At 47.4% G+C, this 25215-nt stretch overlaps 1 protein-coding gene across 3 annotated transcripts in view; it reads right to left on the reverse strand.

Annotated features, from left to right (window-relative positions):
- Nucleotides 1–25215, reverse strand: part of LOC119441463 (autophagy-related protein 9A-like) — a 174978-nt gene that overhangs the window by 134272 nt on the left and 15491 nt on the right. For 2 of the 3 annotated variants that reach the window (XM_037706081.2, XM_037706083.2), the window contains exons 2-7: nt 25041–25188; nt 16546–16589; nt 15957–16021; nt 12059–12205; nt 10932–11067; nt 2296–2398 (exon numbers count right to left, since the gene is read on the reverse strand). The exons of the other annotated variant lie outside the window; for it this stretch is intronic. In XM_037706081.2, the coding sequence (XP_037562009.1) occupies nt 2296–2398; nt 10932–11067; nt 12059–12205; nt 15957–16021; nt 16546–16589; nt 25041–25149 (604 nt within the window). In that variant the 5' untranslated portion in view covers nt 25150–25188. The remainder of the gene's footprint in view (nt 1–2295; nt 2399–10931; nt 11068–12058; nt 12206–15956; nt 16022–16545; nt 16590–25040; nt 25189–25215) is intronic. 3 annotated transcript variants of the gene reach the window in all.

The raw sequence follows: 25215 nt of genomic DNA on the forward strand, positions 1-25215 counted from the left end.
GGTATAGTAAAACCGCATTAACTCGCATTTCACGGGACCGCAAAAAATGTCCGAATTAATCGAATGTCACATTATCGCAGGGTATGAAGAAAATCATTAAAAAAAAAAAAAGCGCTTCCAACATCAACACATTCAGATTTACTAAATGAATCAGCAGAATCCTGTTCCTATTCTGCACAAAGGCAGTGCGGAAGCTACAATTCTCATCACTGATTAAGGCTCGCAGCAGCGAAGGCCTCGCGACTTCTTTCACAGCACAGCCGCAGCGCGCGTCTTCATCTGATCATCTGATACCCCTTTTTCACTACCACACGCATTACCAGATTATATTTTTGTCAGGTTGCCACCCATCGCGAAGTAGACGGTTCTCTTCATCCTCGGCAGCTTTGGTGCGTGCCGAGTAAAAACAAAACTATTGTTTGCCGCAACCGCGGCCGCTGTCGACACGATCATGGACGGCAACCTTGCAGTTCTGAAGGCACGTGACCGATGCACACACTGAGTCAAAACGAAATTACAGTTTGGTGCAACGGCGGACAAAACTGCGGTCGCTATCTACGCTGTCATGGATGGAGACTACTCAGTTATGAAGGCATACGGCCATACAGTTTCTCACTATATTACCTAGAGGGAAAACTGGCGCTGCTGCGCTGTGGTATCCATGGGAATGCTGGTATATTGTGACTTCGGATTGGCATCGTTCATGGAGAGCCAGAACGCCTTGAAGATGCGCCTGGCTAGCAGTGTTCCGTCTGTCACAATGATTAATTTCCTGCTAAAACAGCACGTAAGAACTGATTTATCTTATTATTACACAAAAACATGTTTGTTTAATTTTGAGGACTTCACTATGAATGCACAATTATATGAAACGTAAAAAGTATCAGCTGGTCGCTAAAGTTGGAGGGCAGACGACAAGATTATCGCTCGCTTTGGAACAACTTGTCTGTTCTTGCTTTTCTTCGGTTGATTCTGCATTGTAGGTGAGTAAACTTTATTGAGAGATATAATATGGGTGGATGAAAGCCTTTTATGTAGATTTTACTTTAAGAAGGCATTATTTGTGTAGCCATATCCACGTTTAGACGAAGCCTTGTTCAACACCAGCCAACACAAGCCTCACAGACACATATCCCGTCATTCCCATGAGGGCACGGCGCCCTTTAAGAAACTCGCATAGACGGTGGCACCAGTTTACCCTCTGGGTATTAAAGTGAGAAACTCTATGCATACGGCCTACACGCGTACTGAGTAAAAATGAAACTACCGTTTGCCGCAACCGCTGCGGACGAAATCGCGGCCGCTATTGACGCGATGAAGGATGGCGACTGCGCAGTCATGAAGGCACGTGGCCAACGCGGTGCTATGCGCAACGGTAAAAGGAAGAATAATTGGTTTAAAGGCACAAATAGGCACGAAGCATTCCGGCGTTGCTGTCATTCCAGTACACTTTTGTCGCACATTTGCGGCGCTTCGCCAGCCCAGCGCTATCAAGCACAGTTGGCACGGTCCATTCGTGTTTCGGAGGGTGGTGTGGCGTAGAGCTGTGGGCGCAGCCCATTCGTGTTTGGAGGGGTGGAAGGGCAATGGGTGAGAGGCGCGCAAGGCTAGCGATGTGGAGCATGGAAAACTGCATGCGGTGGCGTGCAACGGCTCAAAGTTATTTTTTCTTTTCAAGGGGTTGAGTTCCATTCCCTTTCGGCATGGACACCCGGTAGCCAGACTTCATCGTTAAAACCAATAATGGGGCATGGGGGCATTGTAGTAAGCAGGTTATTTCACCATAGAAAACATACAAAAGTTGACGGTGCAGCAGCTTCTCACTGTTATAACCGATATATTGTTAAAACAGGTACAAGTGGGCTCGACTGTACTGCCCAAATATTGCTGAAAGAATTGGGCACAAAAATAACTGCAAAAATAGACATCCTACGAGTTTTTCTTGCACAGTTTTTATTTTGCAGCGCCCACAACTACTGAAATAGTTTTAGACCGGAACGGCTAGGAAGTGGGTAGAGGTTTCTGGTCTCAAAGGGTTAAACTTGACACAATGCTGCTGAAATCAAAGAATGAGTCCAAATTCGTAAGCTTTACAGGAAACTAGAAAGAGTTGGAAGGTATGTGATTTTATGGCGCTTGAAGCTGGATGTGAAGAAGCAGTGCCCTCTTAAGATGCCACTGTGTCTATAACATAAGACTACTGTTCGAGAGCTTTCAAATGCCTGAAGTGGCACTTGGCAAGATCATGCAGAGGCATGCTTTTAAGACTCCACGAAAAATGCTGGGGGAACCCACCAAGCTCAGTCAGTTCCTGTTTGTGGATGCACATCTGCTGGTCCTTCTGCACTTCTAACACCCTCCGCTGCACCTCGTGCCATGTCATGTTGTCCAGGTCGCTCTGCATGGCAGGGTCACAATGGCAGCTTTTGTTACATGGCACAGAGGCTCCACAAGTGGGGACAAGAAAAGGTAGAAACTGGCGCCACCGAAATACTTACTGACCCTCCAAAAACTTCCCTGGCCATCACACCCTGCCTGCAGCAACAATGGCAAGCTTTTTATGAACACTGGACTCTCGAGATTTTCAAAGCAATGGTCATCCATCAGAGCCGTTACGTATAAGCACATTTATAATGACGCTGGCTAGCCAGGAACTGCTTATCCGAATGCTTAAGGAGAAACGTCGCATTGACTTGTGAAATCTCGCCAGTAATTCAACAATTTTTGGTAATCATTCTTTTTGTACACAGTAGACAATCAGCTTTTTTTTCGGAAAGGCTAGCCTGAGTGCTTGTGGTCCCTACTGCAAGCTCCCCCATATAAATGTGAAATAGAGACAAAAAATTTGGACGGCACGAAATTGTTCGTTCCAACTTTCTGAATAAAATCTGGAGGTACTGCATCTCAAGTATGGCGGTTACAAACAAAAGAACTAGCTGCATCTCTTGTAGCAGGGCAAGTATGCAGCTTTTCTGGTGCTGTCAAGGTGACAAGCAGGCGTAAGAATAAAGCAATTTATTGTGTTTATTAGGTGAGGTTTCCCCCCTCCCCCCTCAAATTCTTAGCCTCACATCCCCAGATGCTGGCACTGGCACTACCAGATGGTCCAAGAATGCCAGGGTGACAGTGTTTACACAGTATTGCTAATATGGTATGGTCACAATGAACACTGGAGTTCCTGCTCCTGTGCCTATATTTACATTCCATGATCTGAAGCACTACTCCAGCATTGCGCAGTGCCACTTCAATTAAAATTTTCCACGAATAAACAATTAAATTCTTAGTTTTTACATGCAAAAACCATCATATAATTATGAGGCACGCCATAGTGGATAAATTTCGACTACTTGGGGTGTACATCATGCACCCAATGCATGATATACAGGTCGTTTTGCATTTCATGTCCATCGAAGTGAGGCCGGGATTTGATCCCGCGACCTCGGGCTTAGAGCAACGCCAAGCCACCACCACGGTGAGTGCTATAAACGATGAGCTGGGCTTGCAGGTTCAGACTGTTATCGCTTACAGACTGTTCACATCTCTACTTTGACACTAGTATTTTCATCTCCAAGAAGCTTCCACTGATGCCTCAATTCTGTGCGAGAAAGCACGACTGTGCAGTTGTTTACAGTGACAGAAACAAATAAGTTATACAGTGTAGACCATTTATAACATAACCGCTTATAGTGCAGAATCGGATATAATACGGTCTTTTCAGACTCCCGTTAATTTTCCCACAGCACGCTATGTATATGCGTATCGCTTATAGTGTAGTTGCGGGACACAAAATGTTGGTTACAGTGCGGCTGCCTGGAAGTTCAGCAGTCAACCTGTGGGGATGCGAGACTCTCGCACGTCCCCTGATGTTTTCCTCGCATAGCTCGCGCCTCCTGTAATCCGGCTTCTCCGTGTGGCTAAGCGCCGGAGGCAGTCGTAGTGGTTGCGGCGCATTGTGAGAGATGGCGCGAGTGTTGCGATGCTAACACCACCGCACGGCGGGGTGACTTGGGAGCGAAAGGTCAAAGGCGCTTTCTCTTCGGGTTGGGATCGGTGAGTGTTGCTGACATTCCGCGCGTGCGCCGATCCACGCTTCGCGAGACCGTCTCGCGAGGCTTGGAGCAGGACACCGGTATGGACGAACATGGATCATTTGAACTCGCCACCGTTCGCGTGACCGTACATGGGAACGACTAGGCGATGGTGTCATAGCATGGGGTGAACATATTCGCTCGCTATCCGGTCGTGGCGAGTCGGACTGCCCTGATTTGTCGCGCGCCCATGTGAATGTTCTATGCATAGTAATTCGGCTAGCTTGCATTAGTGTACGAAAGGTGCAATAAATGTCCTTTTGACTGTTTGCACTAGTGTGCTGTCGTTCCTTTGACCCAAGAGCACGTGTGAGACCCCACATTTGGCTGCCCAACGTTGACCTCTTGAGACATCGGACGATAATTTTGACAGTTTTGCTCGGTACGAGACAACCTTTGTTTGAACCGAAGCGTATTCCTAGCGTGGATTTTGATCGCTAGCGTCGGCGTTGTGCTTTCTTGAGGGAGGCGACGGTTGCTGTAGCGTGTTTGAACTTTTCAACATGCTAAGCCTTTTCGCGAGCGTTTTGAAGTGGGCGACCATGTGGGCGACGCGCATACAGAATTCCTCTCCCTTGCACTACTCTAGTGTTTGTCGAGTGCGTTGAGTGTAAGCAGCGTGAGCGGAGTCACCCCTGGTTTGCTGTCGCCTGCACATCGTCTGCGCTGCTGCCCCGGACTACGATTGAGCTACCCCAGGTGATGGAGATGCCTGTGGCCAGTTCAGCGCAGTGACTTCGGTGGCCACTGTGTCCGGCTCGCAACCCTCAGCGGCTGGGAAAAGAGCCGGCAGTCACCAACGGCTACAGCGGCTTTCGCCGGCAGGGTGCGTCGGCGCGAGCGACGCTTGCTTGTTCAGACTTCTGCGTCGCCGTTTCTGGAGTCCTGGGCTGGAATCGTGCCATCGAATCTACAGAGGTGGTGCTGTGACCAACGGACGCCAGCGGTGAACCCCAGAGACAATGTTGGCTCGCATGTTGTGGTTAACGTGTGGACATTTCCTCAACGCAGCCACTGTCGCATGTACTAACTTTTGTTCGCGACGTGCTCGTTGATAGACCTTGTGACATGTTTCGCCGGAGTATGTGTAGTGATTTAAGGTTGGGGGGATGTGGGAATGCGCGACTCTCACATGTCCCCTGATGTTGTTTTCCCCGCATAGCTCGCGTCTCCTCTAATCCGGCTCGTCCGGCTCTAATCCGGCTCGTCTCCTCTAAACACGGATCGTTTGAACTCGCCACCGTTCCCGTGACCGTACACGTGAACAACTAGGCGATGGTGTCATAGCATGGGGCGAATATATTTGCTCACTATCCGGTCGCGGTGAGTCGGACTGCCTTGATTTGTTGCGCGCCCATGTGAATGTTCTATGCATAGTAATTCGGCTAGCGTGTATTAGTGTATGAAAGGAGTAATAAATGCCCCTGCGATTCTTTACACTACTGTGTTGGCGTTCCTTTGTCCCAAGAGCACATGTGAGACCCCACAAACCTAGACGGCAAACGCTCCCCTCAAGCCACAAATACCATATTTACTCGAACCTAACGCCCACTTTTTTTCTGATAAGACAGGTCCAAAAATTGCGTGCGCGTTAGAATCGAGTACGACCCTAAATCTGCGTTACCATATAGCCGTCGTCATTTCAAAATGGCCGCCTCGCACGCGCGTCGAGCCTAGCTACTCTCGAGCCTAGCTACTCTCGAGCCTAGCTACTCTCGAGCCTAGCTACTCTCGAGCCTAGCTACTCTCGAGCCTAGCTACTCTCGAGCCTAGCTACTCTCGAGCCTAGCTACTCTCGAGCCTAGCTACTCTCGAGCCTAGCTACTCTCGAGCCTAGCTACTCTCGAGCCTAGCTACTCTCGAGCCTAGCTACTCTCGAGCCTAGCTACTCTCGAGCCTAGCTACTCTCGAGCCTAGCTACTCTCGAGCCTAGCTACTCTCGAGCCTAGCTACTCTCGAGCCTAGCTACCGTAGCTGCCTCCATGCATGTGCTGCAGTACACGTTCTCTGTGTCTGTTCCATCAGCATGAAGTACCGAGTTCATCATGATGCCGCATTTGAAAGGAAAGCGACCATGTGTGCGGAGACGGGCGGAAATCGGGCTGCAACACAGGCGTTCGGAGAATCCGAAAGTTGCGTTTGGGACTGGCGTAAACAGAAGGAGAGGATTTTCGCCAGTAAAGCAACGTGTTTCCGTGGACCGCGGTTTCCGCGACGATCCACTTCGGCGATACGATCGCCTTGGCCCTATCTTGAAAGCAATCTGCGACGGGGAAAGTCCGCCGCGCGCTGTGTTTTCGCGGCTTATAGGTCGCGTTGAAGCGAGAGGCATGATAGCATGAAGGTCAATTCGCTCGCCGCGCTTTGTCACTAGAGTGTTTTGACAGAGCGTTTCCGCGGTCAACGAGCAAGATGTGATCATGTTTGCTCGTGCGCACGTGACACCGTGCTTGTTAATTTATTTAGTAAGCGAATACGGAACCTAGAGCACGGTGACAGCGACGGCAGAAATGCACCTGGAGTGTCCATTATCGCAATAAAATAGTTGTTTTGGTTATAGTGGGGTACCGCTTATAGTGCGGATATTCGCGACTCCGGCGGCTTACGTTATAAGTAATAAGTAATGACCGAGAAAAGGAGGAAGTGGAGGGTTAAAAATGAATTGTGTGTTTTAACATCTTGAAAATGCACAGCGGGGCACTGTAGTAGAGGGCTCTGGATTAATTACGACCCCCTGGGGTTCCTAAACATGCACCTAAATCTAGGTACACAAGAGTTTTTGCATTATGCCCCCACAGAGATGCAGCTGCCACGACTAGGAAATGAACCTGCAACCTTGCGCTCAGCAGCAAAATGCCATTGCCAATGAGCTACCATGGTGTATAGAGTGCAGGCACCATATCTTGGAGAGCAATGTGGGTGAGTATTTATGGCGTTTTAGAAATGACGCACCCAAGTGTTTGCATACTCAAAGCCCCACACCTGGCTTGTGTACAGTGTAGACCACTTATATAACGTAAGTCGCTAGAGTCACGAATATCCGCATTATAACCAAAACAACATTTTTCAAAGGCTGCACACGTGTAAAACATGCAGAAGAAGCAGCTGCGCATTCATTTGCGTGTGCACAATGTCAAAAACATGCCGATTGCGAATAAGTTGCCGCCACTCATGTTGTTTGGGCTACCCGTGCTCATGTTGTTTGGGCTACCCGTGCCTTAATTTTCGTTGTCAAGGTGGTTCCTCTGCTTTTCAAGTGCTCTAGAGCCACAGCAATACATTCTGTTGACATGGTGCCAAATCGCAACTTTGGTCACCAACTCGTGACGAGGCGTGCTGGTTAGACCTAGCCGGCGGAGGTATCGGGCGGCATGCTGTCGCGAAAAGCTCACCCTAAATGTTTGCATTCATGGACTATTGCATAGAGACTGGGCATGATGCACAGACTGAACTGACAGCGGCACGCACGAGGTGGAGTTTGATTTAGCGAGTGGTCAGCCAGCAACTACTGCGAATGCATATAACAAATTTGTATCTGCTGGCAGAAACAGTGGGAACTCGCGTATGGACAACAAATGCTCTGAACTGAATTTGCAGAACACAGCTTAAACAGACAGCTTCGTGGAGACAAGGTCACACACACACAATATGTGCACTTCGCAACGACATGCATCGCAACAGGTGAAGATAAAACGCACCCGTGGTCTCGACAGTCGAGAAATTTTTTATTAACCCGCCCATGTCAAAAAAAAAAAATAATTGGCAGCTGTATTTAGTTTCCACGCACAAACTGAAGATCCAAACAGAGCGACAATGCACGCATGTTTTGTGCGGAGTGCGTGCGGCTGACAAGCAGCTAGAGCAAAGGTTTCTCCGTCCCCTAGACAACCTCCAAGTGCCCACACAGCACGCATACATGCAACGGCAGCAGCCACAATTTTTTTGCTCCATTCCTTTCTCGTTGGCCCTACATCATCTCCTCCGCATTGCCCTCATCACTCTCCCTTTGACCGGCGCGCATCTCGTTGAGAAGTGTTCTGGCTGCCTCTCTTATCTGCAGGATTATCTGGCAGATCCATACAGTAGAACCTCATAGATACGATCCTGTTTTGTACAGTTTCCTAGTGCCAATGTTCGCGATCAAGAATGCAATAAATGACCCAATACAGTTACGCTTTTTTCTTACTCATTATATATGTTGCGGGAAAACCCCATCTTTCTTCTTTCTGGGGTTTTACGTGCCAAAAGCAGTTCTGATTATGAGGGCTCCGGATTAATTTTGACCACCTGGGGTTCTTTAACATGCACTACAACGCAAGCACACGGGCGTTTTTGCATTTCACCTTTATCGAAATGCGGCCGCCGGGGCCGGGATTCGATCCCGCGACCTCGTGCTCAGCAGCGCAATGCCTTAGCTGACTAAGCCACCCCGGCAGGTCCCCATCTTTCAGCACCAGCATTAAGTAAACTGCTGAACTGTGACTGTATGATACATTATCCAGAGGCTAGATAAAGTGTAAACAAAAAAAAAAAGTTGCAGGGCAAGTGCGATTGATAGCAGTAGGTACGCACCATGGCAGCTTCCCCGCAGTACTTGCCCCTCTTGTCATGTGAAAATGCCACCACGCACTCCGTTTCCTATTCCGGTACCAACAAATCTCCGAGTATCACCTATCTTCGCCTATCTGTTTCGCAGCGTGTGGGTGTAGGAAGTGTACCAGACACTTTTAATAGGGGATAACCAAAACACACGGCCGCACCCTGCTGCAGGCAGCACGAGGCAAGCATCAGTTTCACTCTGGCGGCATCATGGCATTGTACTCCGGTGTTGCCTTCCAGGTAAATTTTGTTTAGGCTTCCCGTAACTATTTTAAAATGACAATGCGTGTCTCGCGGTCGCTCGTGGGGCCCGAGCGAGCGAGCACATCTCGTTCCACGACTATTCTTGTAAGTGAGATTGCAAAAACTTCCCGCCAAAATGCTGCCGAAAGAAGCCACTGACCCAGGCCAAATTCGTGGAGCACAGCCGTATCATTACCGAAGCCACAAAATATACACCGTGCATCTCGGGCCGCGGGCACCACCAGATCGGCAGGCATTGGCGTCTCGTGCTGCAGCGTTTCGCGCTGGCATCGGCGTCTCGTGCTGCAACGTTTCGCGCAACCCTTCACATTATGGCAACTCAGTCTACCAAATCTTTTCTTGACTTCTGATCATGGTTTTCCTGGCTAGTACGTTTATTCTCACGCTTTTTTCCAAAATGTATAAACGAGGTTCTATTGTATTTCGTCTTGTGTGGCTGCACTATAAGCTGTATGCATATACAGTAAAACCCCCATGACACAATCACGGCTGGTACGAATTTCTGTGTCATACGAATTCATTGCATTCCCTGGCAGAAATACATTGCTCTTAATACGAAGAACATCGGCTGTTACGAACGCGTTGCCGCGCCGGCCGAGCCAGCGGAGCGACCGGCCCAGAGAGATCTGGGCGGGATCCATAGTCACCAAGCAACCAGCTACGTCACGCGGCTGTGCGATCTCTCATTGGTCCCCACGTTGAGCAGACCGGACCACATCACAGCCTAGCTGATGCTTTGACCAGCGAGAAAGAAGACGAGGACTCCTGCAGCAACGACGACCACGGCAACAGCCCCGACGGTCAAAACGCTCCCTGCACTCAACGTGCTGAGGCATTCGGTGGCATGCGAAAACATTCGAGAGATCATGCGCACGTACTTTTATGCTTTCAAGAAGGCGATCATTGACGATTTGGGCAAGAAGAAAACGAACACGGATAGTAGAACCCTGTTGATACGCTTTTCAAGGGACCGTGAAAAAAACCCAAAAATATTGTTGCAGTTTCGCCTGAAAGGCGAGGCAACCATTGCGGTAGAAATTAGTACAAAGTAAGGATAGTAGTTTTATCGGCTGTATAAACTTGTAAACATTCGCTTACTAACTAAATTAACAAGCACGATGTCATGCGTGCACATGTAAACACGAACCCATCTCGCTCGATGACCGCGAGAGTTCGTTGAGTAAAGAAGTGCGGCAGCAGCGACTGTCTCTCGCTTCAACGCGAGCTAAACGTCGAAAGCACAGCGCATACTAAGGTATCCAGCACTAGGCACACTTTGTCAGCATCGCAAATCGTTTTGAAGATGAGGCCCGTGCGAGTGTGCACTTTGCGCATGTCGCAGATCGCTTTCAAGATACGGCCACGTGATACGGCGCCAGCGCAGCCGCGCCATATCAGCAACGTGCCGGTCGCTTGTTGCAACGCACCGGTCACTTGTTGCAACGTACAAGCTGGCTGCACCGCTAAATTTACGTGACCGCCACATTCAAAGCAACGCAAGAGGCAGGAATATTACAGATTGGCGACGTATCAAGGGGAACTTAATACATGGAAGTAAATGTAGGATTTAGGTCGGGACCGCGAGAATGCAACGTAGCAGCTGGGAAAACGTAGCAGCGAGAAACGCATCAACGGAGTTCCACTATTAGGAATTTCTTCTAAAAATAAATTCATTTTTTCTTGATTTTGTGTATGTTTTGGTGATACGAATATTTCACGGGACCCCGCGAGATTCGTATCACCGAGGTTCGACTGTTTATTGAGTTCTGTGGGAGGGTAAACGGAAGTAGGAAAAGAGCTCGTTACGTCCTGTCCTGCACAATAAGCAGTTACGTTGTAAATGATTTGTGCTGTATATCTTTTTGCATTCTTAGTAATTTTCTCTGCACGCCAGTTTGCGTCCCCTAACTTTGGGTGCGCAATACCTAAAGCTCCCTAATGGCAATAAAAATGACAGATGTGAGAGTGGGTGACACTCACTGCAGATATGTGTAGGGCGTGCACATAGAAGGCGCGTATCTCGATGAACTGGATGAGGTGACAGGCAACGCGGATGGCCCTGAACAGCCAGTACACAGTCGCCACCACCAGGCTCAGCCATGTGAAGAACCCAAACCTGCATGAGCCAAGCAATAAAGGATTTTAAGGTTTGACAGCTGATGTCATACACAATTGGAGAAACTAGGAAAGTGGTTGTGAACAGCCAAGGAGGTTAAAAAAATATTGCTGGAGTGGAGATGACATCTCAAAAGTGAAGCCAGACCGCTGCCATTTCACCATAGGCACGAAAAAATGTTAGCGAATAGCAGGCATTATACGAAGCGCTTTCTTCCTACTCCGTGCTATTTAGGATGGTTAATTTTGCCGTACACATATTGTTAGACGTCTTTTCTGTCACTAGTTTGAGAAGAAAGCATAAACGACTTGTCAAATTTTATGATACACTACGTTATCAATATGCAGCCAAAGTTAACATTTTAGCCAGAAACCACGAGCTGTTATTTTCCAATTAGGCTAACATTTACAATAACTGAACAAAATGAAATGAGCTGTGAGCAGATTTCAGCTGTTGCGGTCCTCTCACAGGGTAGAAGTATGGTGGCTTCACCTGTGCCGGTAAGGAACTGCAGGAACCTGCCACTCCAACTTTTTTTCAAACCTCCTTGCATACAGGCACTAAGTTCCAAGAATTAAAACATTGTCAAAGACAGACTTCAGTTGTTTCTCAAAGTAAAAGCATGCGATGCAGGAGCACAGCAGGTTTGTACAATGAAGCAAAGGAGTGCCAGACAGTGATCGTTTGGGTTAGGGGATATTACACATTCCTGTTTTCAGAAGGCCTTTCATGGGCCTAGCTAGGCACTAAAAGTGTGAACATACATCAAGGACACAGAATGAGCAATCTTTGATGATCAGTTACATACTGCTTACTCGTAAGATCTACGCTTTTTCTCTAAATGTATAAACGGTCCATGACAGTGCCTGTGCAACTTATCAAGCATTTATTAGTACACTTTAACACAGGCAGTAACACGTGCCATGTTGTATTTACTCCATACAAATTCTTTTGCAAGATTAGTATTATAAATAAAATTAGAAAGCCAAACCTCGCAACACATTGGCCAGAGGGGATGACCACGTCGTTCATGGTGACCTTGGTGCCATTGTGGGGCGGTGGCTTATTCCGGAAGAGCACGGGATAGTCCACACAGTTGATGAGGAACGTCGAGAACACCACAACAAACACAAACTTCCTGCAATAGGATACAGAACACAAAAGGAACAATGATAACACATTTACAAAAGATGGAATGTGCAAAGCAGTGCATTGAGCCCCGAGTGCCGTATCGTCAATTCTGCTGAGTGCCGCTAAAATTACGGGTCGTGTCTACCAATGACGAACAAAAGCAGACTCCATGACTCGGATGAACGAGGTGGGCTGGCCTACTATGTGCCATTTAATTTTGCTACTATCTTTCTCGTTCTTCATTAGCTGATGTAACTCTTTCCCTTTGCTGCAACAGACACAGCTGGTGAGATGGAGTACTTATCTAGTTGCATTTGCCCATCAAGCATTAAAAAGCATAAAGATAACAGTATTTATTTTGCAGTTGGCATCCAGTATATTTAGTTATACGGTTAAACCTGCTTATAACGAACCTCCATATAACGAATTCCTGGATATAACGAAGTTTTTCTGTTCCCCACCGTTATCCATAGAAGCACATGTATTTGAGACCTCTATGTAACGAAGTGGCAGCGGGAGACCCCCCTCGAAATAACAAATTTTCCCCACCGACAACCCAGAGATTTCACCCCAATTTTTTCTATTTTTGCACGAGCAGCAAGCGGAAGCACCTTCTCCACCGCGACGAAATGCAAAGCGGCGGCGGCGCGCCTGGCGCACTCGAATTCACGGCGACTGCGAGGCGGGCCTGCATCCCTTGACCTGGCGATCATGCCGCCGCGGGCGTGACCTTTCCCCCTCCCTTCATTCAAACCTGATCCCGCGCCTTGCTGCAGCTGGCCTAGCTCGCCAAGCTGGCACTCTCCTTTTCCAGTTGATGTTGCCGAAGAAAAAAATTTTAAATTTCTTTTTTTTCAACGCACTGGCAGAGCCACTCTTTCGTTACCTGCGCAAGTCTCTGTGCTTCACTTCACTAACCTGACACTAGGTGACACTATACGACGCTACCACGCCATTGTGTCGCTCGCTCTTCGTTTCCAACACCTCGCGCTTGTGCGAAACGACATGCGTCCACGCATCCAGCACCTGGTGTGACATTCCAAGGATGAGTGCTCCGACGAAAACGAAAAAACGGGTGCGCATTACAATCGAGGGGGCGTTAGAATCGAGTAAATACGGTAAGCGTTGTTTTTTAGAATGTTCGTGCCGAACCTGCATATAACAAAATCCTCTCTATAACAAAGTTTTTCGGAAATTTGTCAATTTCGTTATAACCAGGTTTAACTGTAGCTCTAACATTTGTTTATATTGTGCTACTATGCAGCCTCTGAATTAACGAATTTGGTGCCACTAGATAATGCATGCCTTAATGGGGTCCAGAGTAACAAGACTTGAAAATGTGAGCCGGACTTTCAGCAGCGCTTTCGTATATCATAGTTAGGTAAGGCATTAGGTTATTTAGGTTTTCTTATGCAGCATTGAGGAGGGATCCTATTTCGCTTACAAGGCAATTTTGGTGAGCATGGCGCACAGCGTCAGGATAAAATTAACACAATCATGTCAGCAGCTATCATTTCTATTGCTTTTTTTCTAGTTTACGTCATTTTACTTCAAGATTGTCATTTATCATCCCTGTGCACATGCTATACTGCATTAGACCTAATAATGTCTTCATTCTTGGATATATTCACTGCAAAGCTCTTTATGTCTTCAATGTTATATCATTATTGCAATGTGTCAATTAGGAAGAGAAATCTGTGATTGAGTGTTGTTTGTTGGCGCAATGGCCAAGTGTGGCCAAAGAGCGAAAAAAAAAAAAATCGTCATAGTGCAGTTGTCACGAGATTGTGCTTTTCCAATTACCGTCATACAGTGGAATCTTGATGATACGAATTTCACGCGGTCACGAAAAATATTCGTATTAGCCAAAATTCGTATAATCGAAACACAATTAAAGCTAGCTAAATTAAGGGGGGATGCGGGGGGGGGATCAGATCGCGAAAATCGCGAGAAAAATCAATTTTTGAAAACCACGCGTTTGGGTGTCTGCAACGCCTAATTAAAATGGTTTGGCTGAAAACGCACTAAAAGTGGCCGAAAAAGTTTAGTTCGTCAGTGCGCAGGGCGAGAAAACAGCTTTAAATAGCGCAAAATCACCGCAGTTCACGGAGCCATATCTCGTATTTCCCGCCACTGAGCACCGCCATCTTGGTATCGTTCGAAAGCTCAAAGTTTCACTGTTCCGCTTCTCATATTCGTCCGTCGTCGCCATCTTGTAACAAACGCACAAACACAAAAGAAGCGCGGGTCTGCGATAGGTAGTCACACGGGCCTGCGAGGAAAGCGGGCCTCCGATTGGCTGCCGTGCTGAAAATCGTCTCTCTATTGGTTGCTGCTGTGGCAGGGAGGGGTAAGATGGCAACCGCAGTTGTCTGCTTCGTAAACCACCCCGGCATCTTCACTTGACACACAGAATTTGGATTACTGAGAGCTCCCAGGTTAGTGATGGATCGTCGCTCGTTGGCGAATAAACTATGGACGAAGCACGCCTTCGGAATAAGAAAGCGCTCCTACGGCAAGAAAAATACGGCGATTAGTGGGAGAAGCGGAGGAGCACCCGACTGAACGAGCGCAACCTTGCACCGTGTGACTCCAGCAGCGGAACCGACAATCGCCCTGTGCCATCGGCACCGATAACGCAGCCGACGGAAGACGCGCCAATGTAGGCTTCCGCGCCTCGGCGTACGGCCGCGCGAATCAGCGAGATTGTATCTCAGTAGACATAGCTCGCTGCGACTAGACAAAATGGCGCAAACACAAAGAACGCGGCCCGAAGCACGGCAGCCACTCCATCCAATGGCACGCGGAAAAGGAGAAAAAACACAAAAGCAACAAAAGCGTCACCGCTTCAAACTCTTCGCGCCCAGTCGCGGCCTCCGCGCTGTCCGGCGTCGCGTCCGCGCCTCCGCACCAAAAGAGAAAGGGAGAAAGTGCGTGACTGCGCACTGTTCTCTTTCGCGGCCGTTGGTGGGGCGGCGTTTATTCGTATCGATTCGTAACAACCGTTTTCTAGCACGTTGCAAAGTAATGGGGCTCGGCCAGGACCGCAGAAAAAATTGTATCGTCCGGAAATTCGTATTAGCCGTGATCGTATCATCGAGATTCCATTGTACTTGTGTTTATGTTTTAGACTACTGTTTTCTACGATCTTGCATGTACTCAGTCTGGATGGCGATTAAAGCAAATGTAGGAAAGAGGGAGTGCAGGGATTGATGCGTTGAGGTGTAGCACTGCCTGCCACGTATCCTTGCAATGTCACTGCCCAAGATGTCTATCTTTATGTCCATTCCTGGTGTAGCTGTAAAACATAATAGATATCCACGTAAAAACATCAACAGCTGTCTTCCACGTGCCAGGGAGACCATTTCTGCCTCCTCCTGATGAAACTTGCACATGCGCCATGCAGACAAGTCAATAGCACTATGCAGCATATGGCCATGAGGGCATGATAAAATGAAGTGCACCAAACTTGTTCATTGTTGTGAACCAGTTCACAAAATGCTATAGATGTTTATTTTTCCAAACCAGAACTGAACTGGGCAGAAACCTGAGTGTGTTGAACCCAAACCAAACAGGTATTTTTTCGGTTCGACACCCTGCTTTAAACAATAAAAGCTAGTGCCCACACTACTAATTGTGTCGTCAGCGTGTTGGTGAGACCAAGTGCAAATCAACATAGCATCTGGAACAGTCAAAGCACAAACACTTCCAAGTGCACTTTAAAACCCAGAGAAAAAGGATTTGTGGCTCTCACTCACGCTAACTCCAAGATCTCGTGAAGCATCATACAGGTGAACCCATGGTTCTGATGGTACTGGTAGACGTGAAGCACATGGTCAAGGACAACATGAACATGCAATTGACCAAACATGTCTGATGCAGCATGATCCAAGTCTGCAGGCAGAAAGTGCTCAAAGTTTCATCTCACATCAATCCTCGGGAATCCTCAGAACCAGTGCTGTACTTCAAGAGTTCCAAAATTACAGTTAACTCTCTCCAATTCAGGCATTCTGGGAGCACCAGTTATGTTCAGTGAGAACTAAATTTAATATGTGAGCAGATACGTATACGTAGGCAGAACAATTTTCTCACAAAATTTTGTTTAGGTCTACAGACTGTGGAACTGTAGGCACCCAGTAAATGCGGGGTGTCCCCTTCAGTGCAAGCAGCGATTTCCAAAACGCTGTGGCCAGCACTGTTCTCATAGCATGACCAACGCAGTGCGAGCTGGGATGAGGACGTGTTAATAAAAGTAAGTGACCATGCGGGCTCGACCTCCTAGAGCACAAACGAATGCAGGCACTTTTGAACTAGCATCTGTAGGAAAAGCAAAACCAAGAAGGATATCCTTGTAAAGAAAGAATCCAAGTCCTCCACGTGGTTCCATCGTGCTGCAATTGGGAAAAGAAAGGGCTCATTACCCTGTGACCACATCAATATCCCACACAGTCAGCAACAGTGGACAGACAGATATGCCAGCCAAAAGGGCTGATTGGGAAGCGTAGAACAGTTCACCAAGCAGCAGAGCAACACTTCGGTAGCAACTAAAGCCCGTCCACATTCATGTTTTCATTGACCAATTTAATTAGTAGCACTAACTTACCCTCCTCCTAAGTACTTCTCTCTCACCCACTTCCTCTCAGCTTCCGGTATAAAGGGAAAATATGTCACCTAAGATTCTGTTTCGGCGAGGAAGCTACTGCCGTGCGCACTGCAGTGTGAGCATGCGGCAGCAAGCAGTAGTGAAAATCGGAGATTTCAGAAATTTTAAAAATGGAAGTGGTGCAGGTGATGAACAGATTTGCGGCTGGCACTGCCTTGCAAAAAAGTGGCAGCAGTACATGGGTGGAGAGGCCTTAGCAACAACAGTGGCAAGCAGGATTGTCGAATGAATTGCACTGCTAAAGTTTGTCAGCTATTTACACATGTACCCTCATATGTTCCAAAGCAGTTGGCGGCGCGCGCACTTGTGAGTTTGAAAATCTACTACAGCATTCAAAGTGCGTATAAAACTGATAATGAGATTGACACACAATCACAAGTGAAAACATTGTTCACACAGTCAGATCAAGTACTGCATGCTTACTTTCTGCAAAAGCAACCATAACAGAAACAGGGTTCGCACAGTATATTGGAAGCAAAATTCAAGGATAATTCAAATTTCAAGGATGCCGAAGGCCAAATTTCTAAGAGGGGGAAACAAGCCTTATTCGTGCATGCACACTAAAAAATAGCGCAATCTCCTTCTTATCTGCAATTTCTTGCAGCTAAGCAGTTGCCAAGTTGGACACATGCTTCAAGCACTTCGGATGACTTTTCAGAGTTGCCTTTCCCATTGTAATGATGTCAATAGTCTTCTGGCATGACGGTTAGTAGCAGTGGTGTACCAGGAGTTAGTAGTAGTAGTAGTAGCAGCGTTCCTGCTCTCCCTGTACCCATTTGACCGGGTATGAGGAGAGTGGGGGAGAAGGGGTGCAGCCCAATGCAATGCACGTTGGGCTGCACAACAAGGAAACGCAAAATGCCAATGGCTTTGGCTGTCCCAAAATTTCCAGCAGATATTTCGCTGAAGCATAATACCGAGCAAGAAACTTGAACAAGTTTTACATGCCCCTGGAGTACAAAAACAACAAAATGAACCCTGCTGTCTGCGGGCTGCTTCCTGTTGTTTCCGGTCGCCCCTGTCAAAGTGCAATTATCGAGTACAGACCCCGTCAAGCCTTTTGTGGCTTGACGGAGTCTGCATTTTGTGCATGCTATAAATGTACCATAATGCTGAAATAAAATAAAATAAAATAAATGAATTTTTATTTGGGCCTATTAATATCTTCGGCCTTCATTTCGAGTTGAAACAAAAACCCAGAGCTGAATATAGCTTCACAGCATGCTGAACAGCATTGCATATGTACACAGCAATCGAAAAGCCCCTGTATTGCAGCATTCTCTTGCAACCAGCAATTATATCCAAAGAAAAGTTTCCTTCTCACTAATCTATGCTATCCCCACACTGGTCTCGGTTTCTTTGCTGAATATTTTCATGGTACTATACTAGTGAATAAAGAAAAGGAGCAACACTACTTAAAATTTATATACTATATGATGATTTGATGCAGGGTGTCTACCAAGTTGACATTTTCAGATTCCCTGAGTTTTCCAGGTTTTCCCTGAGTGATTTTGCTAAATTCCCTGAGTGAAACGGAACTTTCTTTTACATCAAGATGGGCTGACACCATGTTGCCTGATGCTGTCACTGTTTAGTAAGCATGTTAAAAAAATGCGAAGCATCAATTGCGATAGCAAATTAGTAGAGAGCTATACGGAGTAAGGATAGTAGTTTTATCGATCAGCTGTATAAACTTAGACACGCAGCAGTACCAGCAATGCACCGAACTGTTGTCGACGCCGTCGGCGTTTTGCCCGTGTTCGCACCAAACGCGCACGGCGCTGGTGACTGTTGCCTGTGCCTCTGGGGGCGGCTCGGAAGTTTTCGACGAGATCCGAACGGGACACTTGTCGAGCAGCGTCCGAAGTCTTTACCACCTTCTCGCCTCACCACATTTTTATATAAATACGCATTTGGTGGCGCAGCTAAACGTCGCCTCCCCTCCCTCCCTCCATTACCACCAGCTTTCGTTCCCTTTCAATTAAATTACAGCTAATTTAGGGACAGGCGAATAGTGGATTTGAGGTTCGAAGGGAGTAGTGATTTGGTCAAATAATTTCGAATCGAATAGTTTGAACAGTATATATCACATATTACAGTAAAACCTAGTTAATTCGAATTTCACGGGATTGAAAAAAAAAAAAAAAATGTCCGAATTATCAGGGTATGCCGAAAACAATAAGCAAATGCTTATTACGTCAGCACGATTTTATTAGTATAATGTATGAGCAAATCCTTTCGCTATTTAGCACAAAAGCAGTGCGGAAGCTGCAATTCTCGTCATCTCGTGACTGATTAGCTCTCGCAGCGGCGATTGAGGCCTCGCGACTTCCTTCGCAGCACGTCTGCGGCGCGCGCCATCATTTCCGACACGCTTTGCACTACCGCGCGCGCATCCCGATAATTTTTTCGCCAGTAAGCTCACAGCCAACGTATCGCACGTCCATCGTGATGTAGCCGGTGCGCTTCATCCTCGACAGCTTTGCCCCGAGTCAAACCGAAACAACTGCTTGTCGCAACCGCGGCCGCTATCGACACGCACGATTATGAACGGCGACTTTGCCCACGATAGCGGCAAAAACGCCCGCGTCATGCCGCGAGCGGCAGCGCATCATGACGCGCGCGGCAAAAGCGGCAGGAATCGGGGGTTTTACGGCTTGCCGAGGGTACCGAGAGCGACGGGGGTGACATCACGGAGCCAATGGCAACCGGACCTCCGCCGCTCCGCGCCGCGTTATCAATCGACGATTGTCGTCTCTCGCGGTTCTATAGAGGGATTTCTGGACGCTGTCCGATCGCACCCTTTTCGCTCACGGTGATTCCGCGTTCCGAGAGCGCGCGAGATCATATCGCGCTGCTGCGCGGCGAGACGCGATTGCCACGGTGGACTTCGCGGCAAGGCGCTGACGCGCGGCAACTTGCCGCTACCATACCCGGCCGACGCACGCACCGAGTCAGAACGAAACTACCGTTCACTGCAACAACTTCAGACGAAATCGCGGTCGCTATCTATGCGATCATGGATGGCCACTAGCAGTAGCGCACCCAGTATCTCTGCCAGGGGGGGGGGGGGGGGGGGGGGTTGACAGCTTGTCAATACCATCTAAACAGCACTACTTTCGATTTCTTCACGGGAAATTAATTGTCAAAAAAATGCGCTTTTTGCGAGTGTGCAGACGATTGCGCGTCATCTTAGTTGCAGCACTCAAATGCGTAAGGAAAGAAAAGGGGTTAAACAAAAGGGGGGGTTAAGTCGGCCTCAGGGGGGGGGGGTGCAACCCCCGAATCCCCCCCCCCCCCCCCCCGTCGTTGCGCCACTGGCCACTAGGCAGCTCTTTAGGCACGTGGCCGACATGACAGACAGATAAAGGACAGACTGCAGGCATGGGTGGAGAGCGAGGAGGTGCTGGGGGAACTACAAAATGGGTTCCGAAAACAAAGAAGGTTCGAAGATAATCTGTTCTCATTGACACAGTGTATTGAAATAGCAGAAAAGGAACACAGGCCCCTATGGCTTGCCTTTCTGGATATCAAGGGAGCCTATGACAGCGTAATCCAAAAGGATTTGTGGGACATACTGGGCACTCTAGAGGTGGAAGATGGAGTAAGAAATCTTTTAAAAGATATCTATAAAAGTAACAGGGTGCTTATAAAATGGGAAAACAAGGTATCTGGGCCTATAGAGATACAGCAGGGGCTTAGGCAGGGGTGCCCTCTGTCACCTCTGTTGTTCATGCTGTATTTACAAGGATTAGAGAAAAAATTAGAGAGGAGCGGACTTGGCTTCAACCTTTCCTATTTCAAGCAGGGAAAATGGATTAAACAGTCATTACCAGGACTGATGTATGCAGATGACATTGTACTTATGGCTGACAGCAAGGAAGACTTGCAGAGATTAATGGACATCTGTGGTAAAGAGGGAGATAGCTTAGGTTTGAAGTTTAGTAAAGAAAAATCGGCAGTCATGACTTTTAATGATAATCAGGGCAGCGAGCATAGGATACAGGAGGTTACGCTGGAGGTGCTGGATAAGTACAAATATCTTGGAGTGTGGATAAACAATGGGGCTGAGTACCTAACGGAACATGAAAAATATGTGACGGCTAAAGGTAGCAGAAATGCAGCTGTGATGAAAAATAGGGCACTGTGGAATTACAATAGGTACGAAGTGGTGAGAGGGATTTGGAAAGGGGTGATGGTCCCTAGTTTGACTTTCGGCAATGCGGTCCTGTGCATGAGATCAGAGGTTCGAGCAAGGTTGGAAGTTAAGCAGCGAGGGGTAGGTAGACTGGCTCTGGGAGCACACGGAAATACACCAAATCAGGGGGTACAGGGTGACATGGGATGGACGTCATTCGAGGGCAGGGAAGCCAGCAGCAAGATAGAATTTGAGGAGCGATTGAGAGAAATGGCAGAAAAGCGGTGGGCAAGGAGAGTTTTCAGTTATTTGTACATGAGGAATGTTGATACAAAATGGAGGAAGCTGACCAGAAAACTGTCAATCAAATATTTGGACTGCAGGAGGGGTGCAAACCAGGAAACAGCGGTTAAGAAAAAGGTTAAGGAAACAGAGAGGGGTCTGTGGAAAGCAGGGATGCAGACGAAATCAGCACTGGGCACATACCGAACTTTCAAGCAAGAAATTGCCAAAGAAAATATCTACGATAATTCTAGGGGAAGCTCTTTGTTGTTTGAAGCCAGGACGGGAGTATTGCGGACTAAGATGTACCGAGTCAAGTACCAAGGTATAGACACGTTGTGCTGTGCGTGTGGAGAAGAAGAGGAAACGGCTGAACACCTCATACTTTTCTGTAAGGGGCTTAACCCTACAGTGCAAGGCAACGGGGCTGATTTTTTCAAAGCATTGGGGTTTAGGGACAGTGAAGGCAAAATAGACTTTAAGCGGGTAGAGGTAACCAAACAGAGGTTATCTGATTGGTGGATAAAATTAAGGCAGGGGTGAAATTTCACCCACCACAAAGTACAAATTATGTTGATAGCCATGGCTAGGTGGCGTATGCCACCGCCCGATTTAAAGGGTTCAGCCTCATCCATCCATCCATCGACGTGCGCATTGAGTCAAAACGACACTAAACGAAACCGCTGCGAAAGAAACCGCGGCAGCTATCGACGCGATGATGGGTGGCGACTATGAAATCCCGCGGCCAACGCGTTGTTATGCGCGGCGGTAAACGCAATAAAGGCACAAATAGGCACGAAGCGTTGCGTCGTTGCTGTCATTCACGTACGATTTCCGCTGCTGACTATGGCCATGCGGACTCCGCCGCTTCGTTTCGGTTGTGCGCTAGCGCCGTTTCTGCTCTTCTGCGTCGCACATTTCAGGCTCTTTAATGCAAAAACATATAGCCTTCGAGATTTATGGTTGATGTATGGCAGCCATGACGCGAAGCAAAGCCTCCGAGATTTGTACCGACCGTCCGTGGCTTTTGGCTGCCTATTCGGGACCGCTGAATAATTCGAAAATATTGAATCCATGAATTCGAATCGAAGCGAATAACGAACATAGAATTATTCAATGAAATATTCGACAATACCCTATATTCGCCCATTCCTACAGTAATTTTCCCTGATAGAGGCACAAATTCCCTGAGTTTTCCCTGAGTTTTTCCAGAATATTCAAAATCCCCGAGAATTCCCTGTTTTCCCGGTTGGTAGACACCCTGTTTGATGTATCAGCACTTGTCACTGCCATCTAACTAGTAATTCCTGTCACAGCCCCAATGGCATTTCTCATTGCTCACCCATCCCCACCCCCTGCACCAGTTGTGCCAAATGCCTATGTGGTAATTTCCTAACCTCGTGGGTGTACATCGTGTCCTTGCCTAGCATCAGTTATCTGTTCTTAGGCACGGCACACAATGCAGATTAGATAACCGATGTAAGAATGATGGAACGGATATGAAGGTAATGGAAACACAGTTGATGGCGGCACAAAGGGGGATGGAACAATGAGATTAGGAAATGTGCATGTGGGGGTGAGAGTGGTTAGGACAAGACAAGGGCACTCGCCAAGTGTTAGAGAGGCCTTGGTCTGCACACACCTTGGGCTCTTGATTGTCACCATCGATGACTCTTTGCAAGTGCTCAGTTACAATGAGATGCAACTGCATTACCAACACTGCACACAACTACCACAATACACCACAGTACTTAATTAAGCTCAATGGAAAAAAGAAATTAAATTCTGGGGTTTTACGTGCCAAAACCACGATTTGATTTTGAGGCAGACCGTAGAGCAAGACTCCAGATTAATTTTCACCACCTGAGGTTCTTTAACGTGCCCCCATCGAAATGCAGTCAGGATTTGATCTCATGCTCTCGGGCTTAGCAGCGCTACATCATAGCCGCTAAGCCTAAGCTCTATGAAAGGTAGAATTGAGAATGCCAAGGAAAGCTGCATTGTGATTAAAAGGAATGAGAGGGAGCGGGGGGGGGGGGGGGGGTCTTATTTTAGTGCATCTGCATTTCTTTTAGCTCTGACTACTGTAAAATCTTATCCTCTCCTAAGCACTTTCTCATACCCTGTGCCTTCACATCAAGGCACTGTGCATAAAGCAAGAGACAAGACGAAACGAGAAAAGACAGCAGTTTCTTTATCTGGCATTCCGTATTTTACATGCTGTTATATTTTCCGATCATGAATAATTATCCAGGAAAAATTTCAACTCTTAAGTTCATGTAAAGGTAAACCAGTCACACACACACACACACACACACACACACACACACACACACACACACACACACACACACACACACACAGGGGAAGTCAAAAAGTAAAGGGACTTTTGCAATTTTTCGTACTAGCATTTGGTAACACTTCTAGTATCCACCACTGAATTAGTGTCGTCTATCAAACATGGCAGCTCCATTGTCGATCTGCACCAAGGAGAAAATGAGGGCAGCGATTTGCTTTTTGTTTGCGGAAGGTGTTAAGCCTGCGGAAATTATTCGTCAAATGCAAGCGCAGTATGGTGACAGTTTTTTACGAATGGATAGAGCGTTTCAAACAGGGAAGAACTTCTTTATGTGACGAGGAAAGATCGGGCAGGCCTTCAACGTCAACAATTGAGGACAATTTGAAAGTCGTGGGTATGGTGATGGAAAACAAATGAATCACAGTGGACGAAATCACCAATACTTTACATATCAGTCATGGTTCAGCGTATTCCATCTTACATGACAGGCTAAATTTTCGGTAAGTGTGTGCAAGGTGGGTCCAGAAAGAATTGTCAGCGCAGCATAAGGAACGAAGGTTGGACATCTCTCGCAAACATTTGGCCAGTTATCGTCTTGAGGGAGATGGATTTTTACAACAAATTGTTACTGTAGATGAAATTTGGGTACATCATCATGAACCGGAAAGTAAGAAACACTCTTCATCACCAGAAGTTAAGAAATTTAAACATCAGCTATCAGCTGGTAAGATTATGCTAACACTATTCTGGGACATGGAAGGTGTGGTAGCCGTTCATTTCACCCCAAGAAGCAAAACTGTGAACAGTGAGAACTATTGTGACGTGTTGCGAACTAAACTGAAACCTGCAATCAGATCCAAATGTCGTGGAAAACTGCGAAAAGGTGTCATCCTGCAGCAAGATAACGCTCGGCCACATTCTGCCAAACGGACGGCCAAAACAATAAAGGAGTTGGGATTTGAATTGCTAGAACACCTGCCATACAGTCCAAACCTGGCTTCAAGCGATTTTCATATGTTTGAACTATTGAAAGAAGTGCTCAGGAAAAGAGATTGCAACCGATGCAGAAGTCATTGATGCGGTGCAAAATTGGTTACAGGTGCCACCAAAGAAATTTTCTTCCGACGGAATCAAAAAAACTTGTGAAATGTTGGGCAAAGTGCATTGAAGTGCAGGGAGGTTATGTAGAAAAATAATGTACATTTCAGTTTGCTATCATTAGAATAAATGTACTTTTCTTTAAAAGTCCTTCTACTTTTTGACTTCCCCTCATATAAGAAACGGTCAACGATTGTAAAACTGAGCCTCAATCCCCGGGTGCCAGTCGGTATGCCAAGCACAGCTGCGTTACCAGCACTCTCCACAGCCCCGGTGGCCAAGAGAAACTTGCCGAGAGTCTATTGTCCCCCGTAACAAAGACGCGCATCAGTGCCTTTCAATGCTCCTTTCAGGCAACTCACTGCGGCTGCTGTCTGGCACGGTGTGGATGAGCAAGCTGCTCTCGTGCGCCCCTTCCGGCTCGGTGTCGTCCGACGGCAGTGCCCGGTAGGCCGTCTGTAGGCTGGCCATCTTGGCACCACCAGGTGTAGCTGCAGGGGCACTGCCCGCCTGCCAGAAGATGAGAAAGAGAAGACA

The sequence above is a fragment of the Dermacentor silvarum genome, chromosome 2 (genome assembly GCF_013339745.2).
Source record: "Dermacentor silvarum isolate Dsil-2018 chromosome 2, BIME_Dsil_1.4, whole genome shotgun sequence".
Lineage (NCBI taxonomy): Eukaryota > Metazoa > Arthropoda > Arachnida > Ixodida > Ixodidae > Dermacentor > Dermacentor silvarum.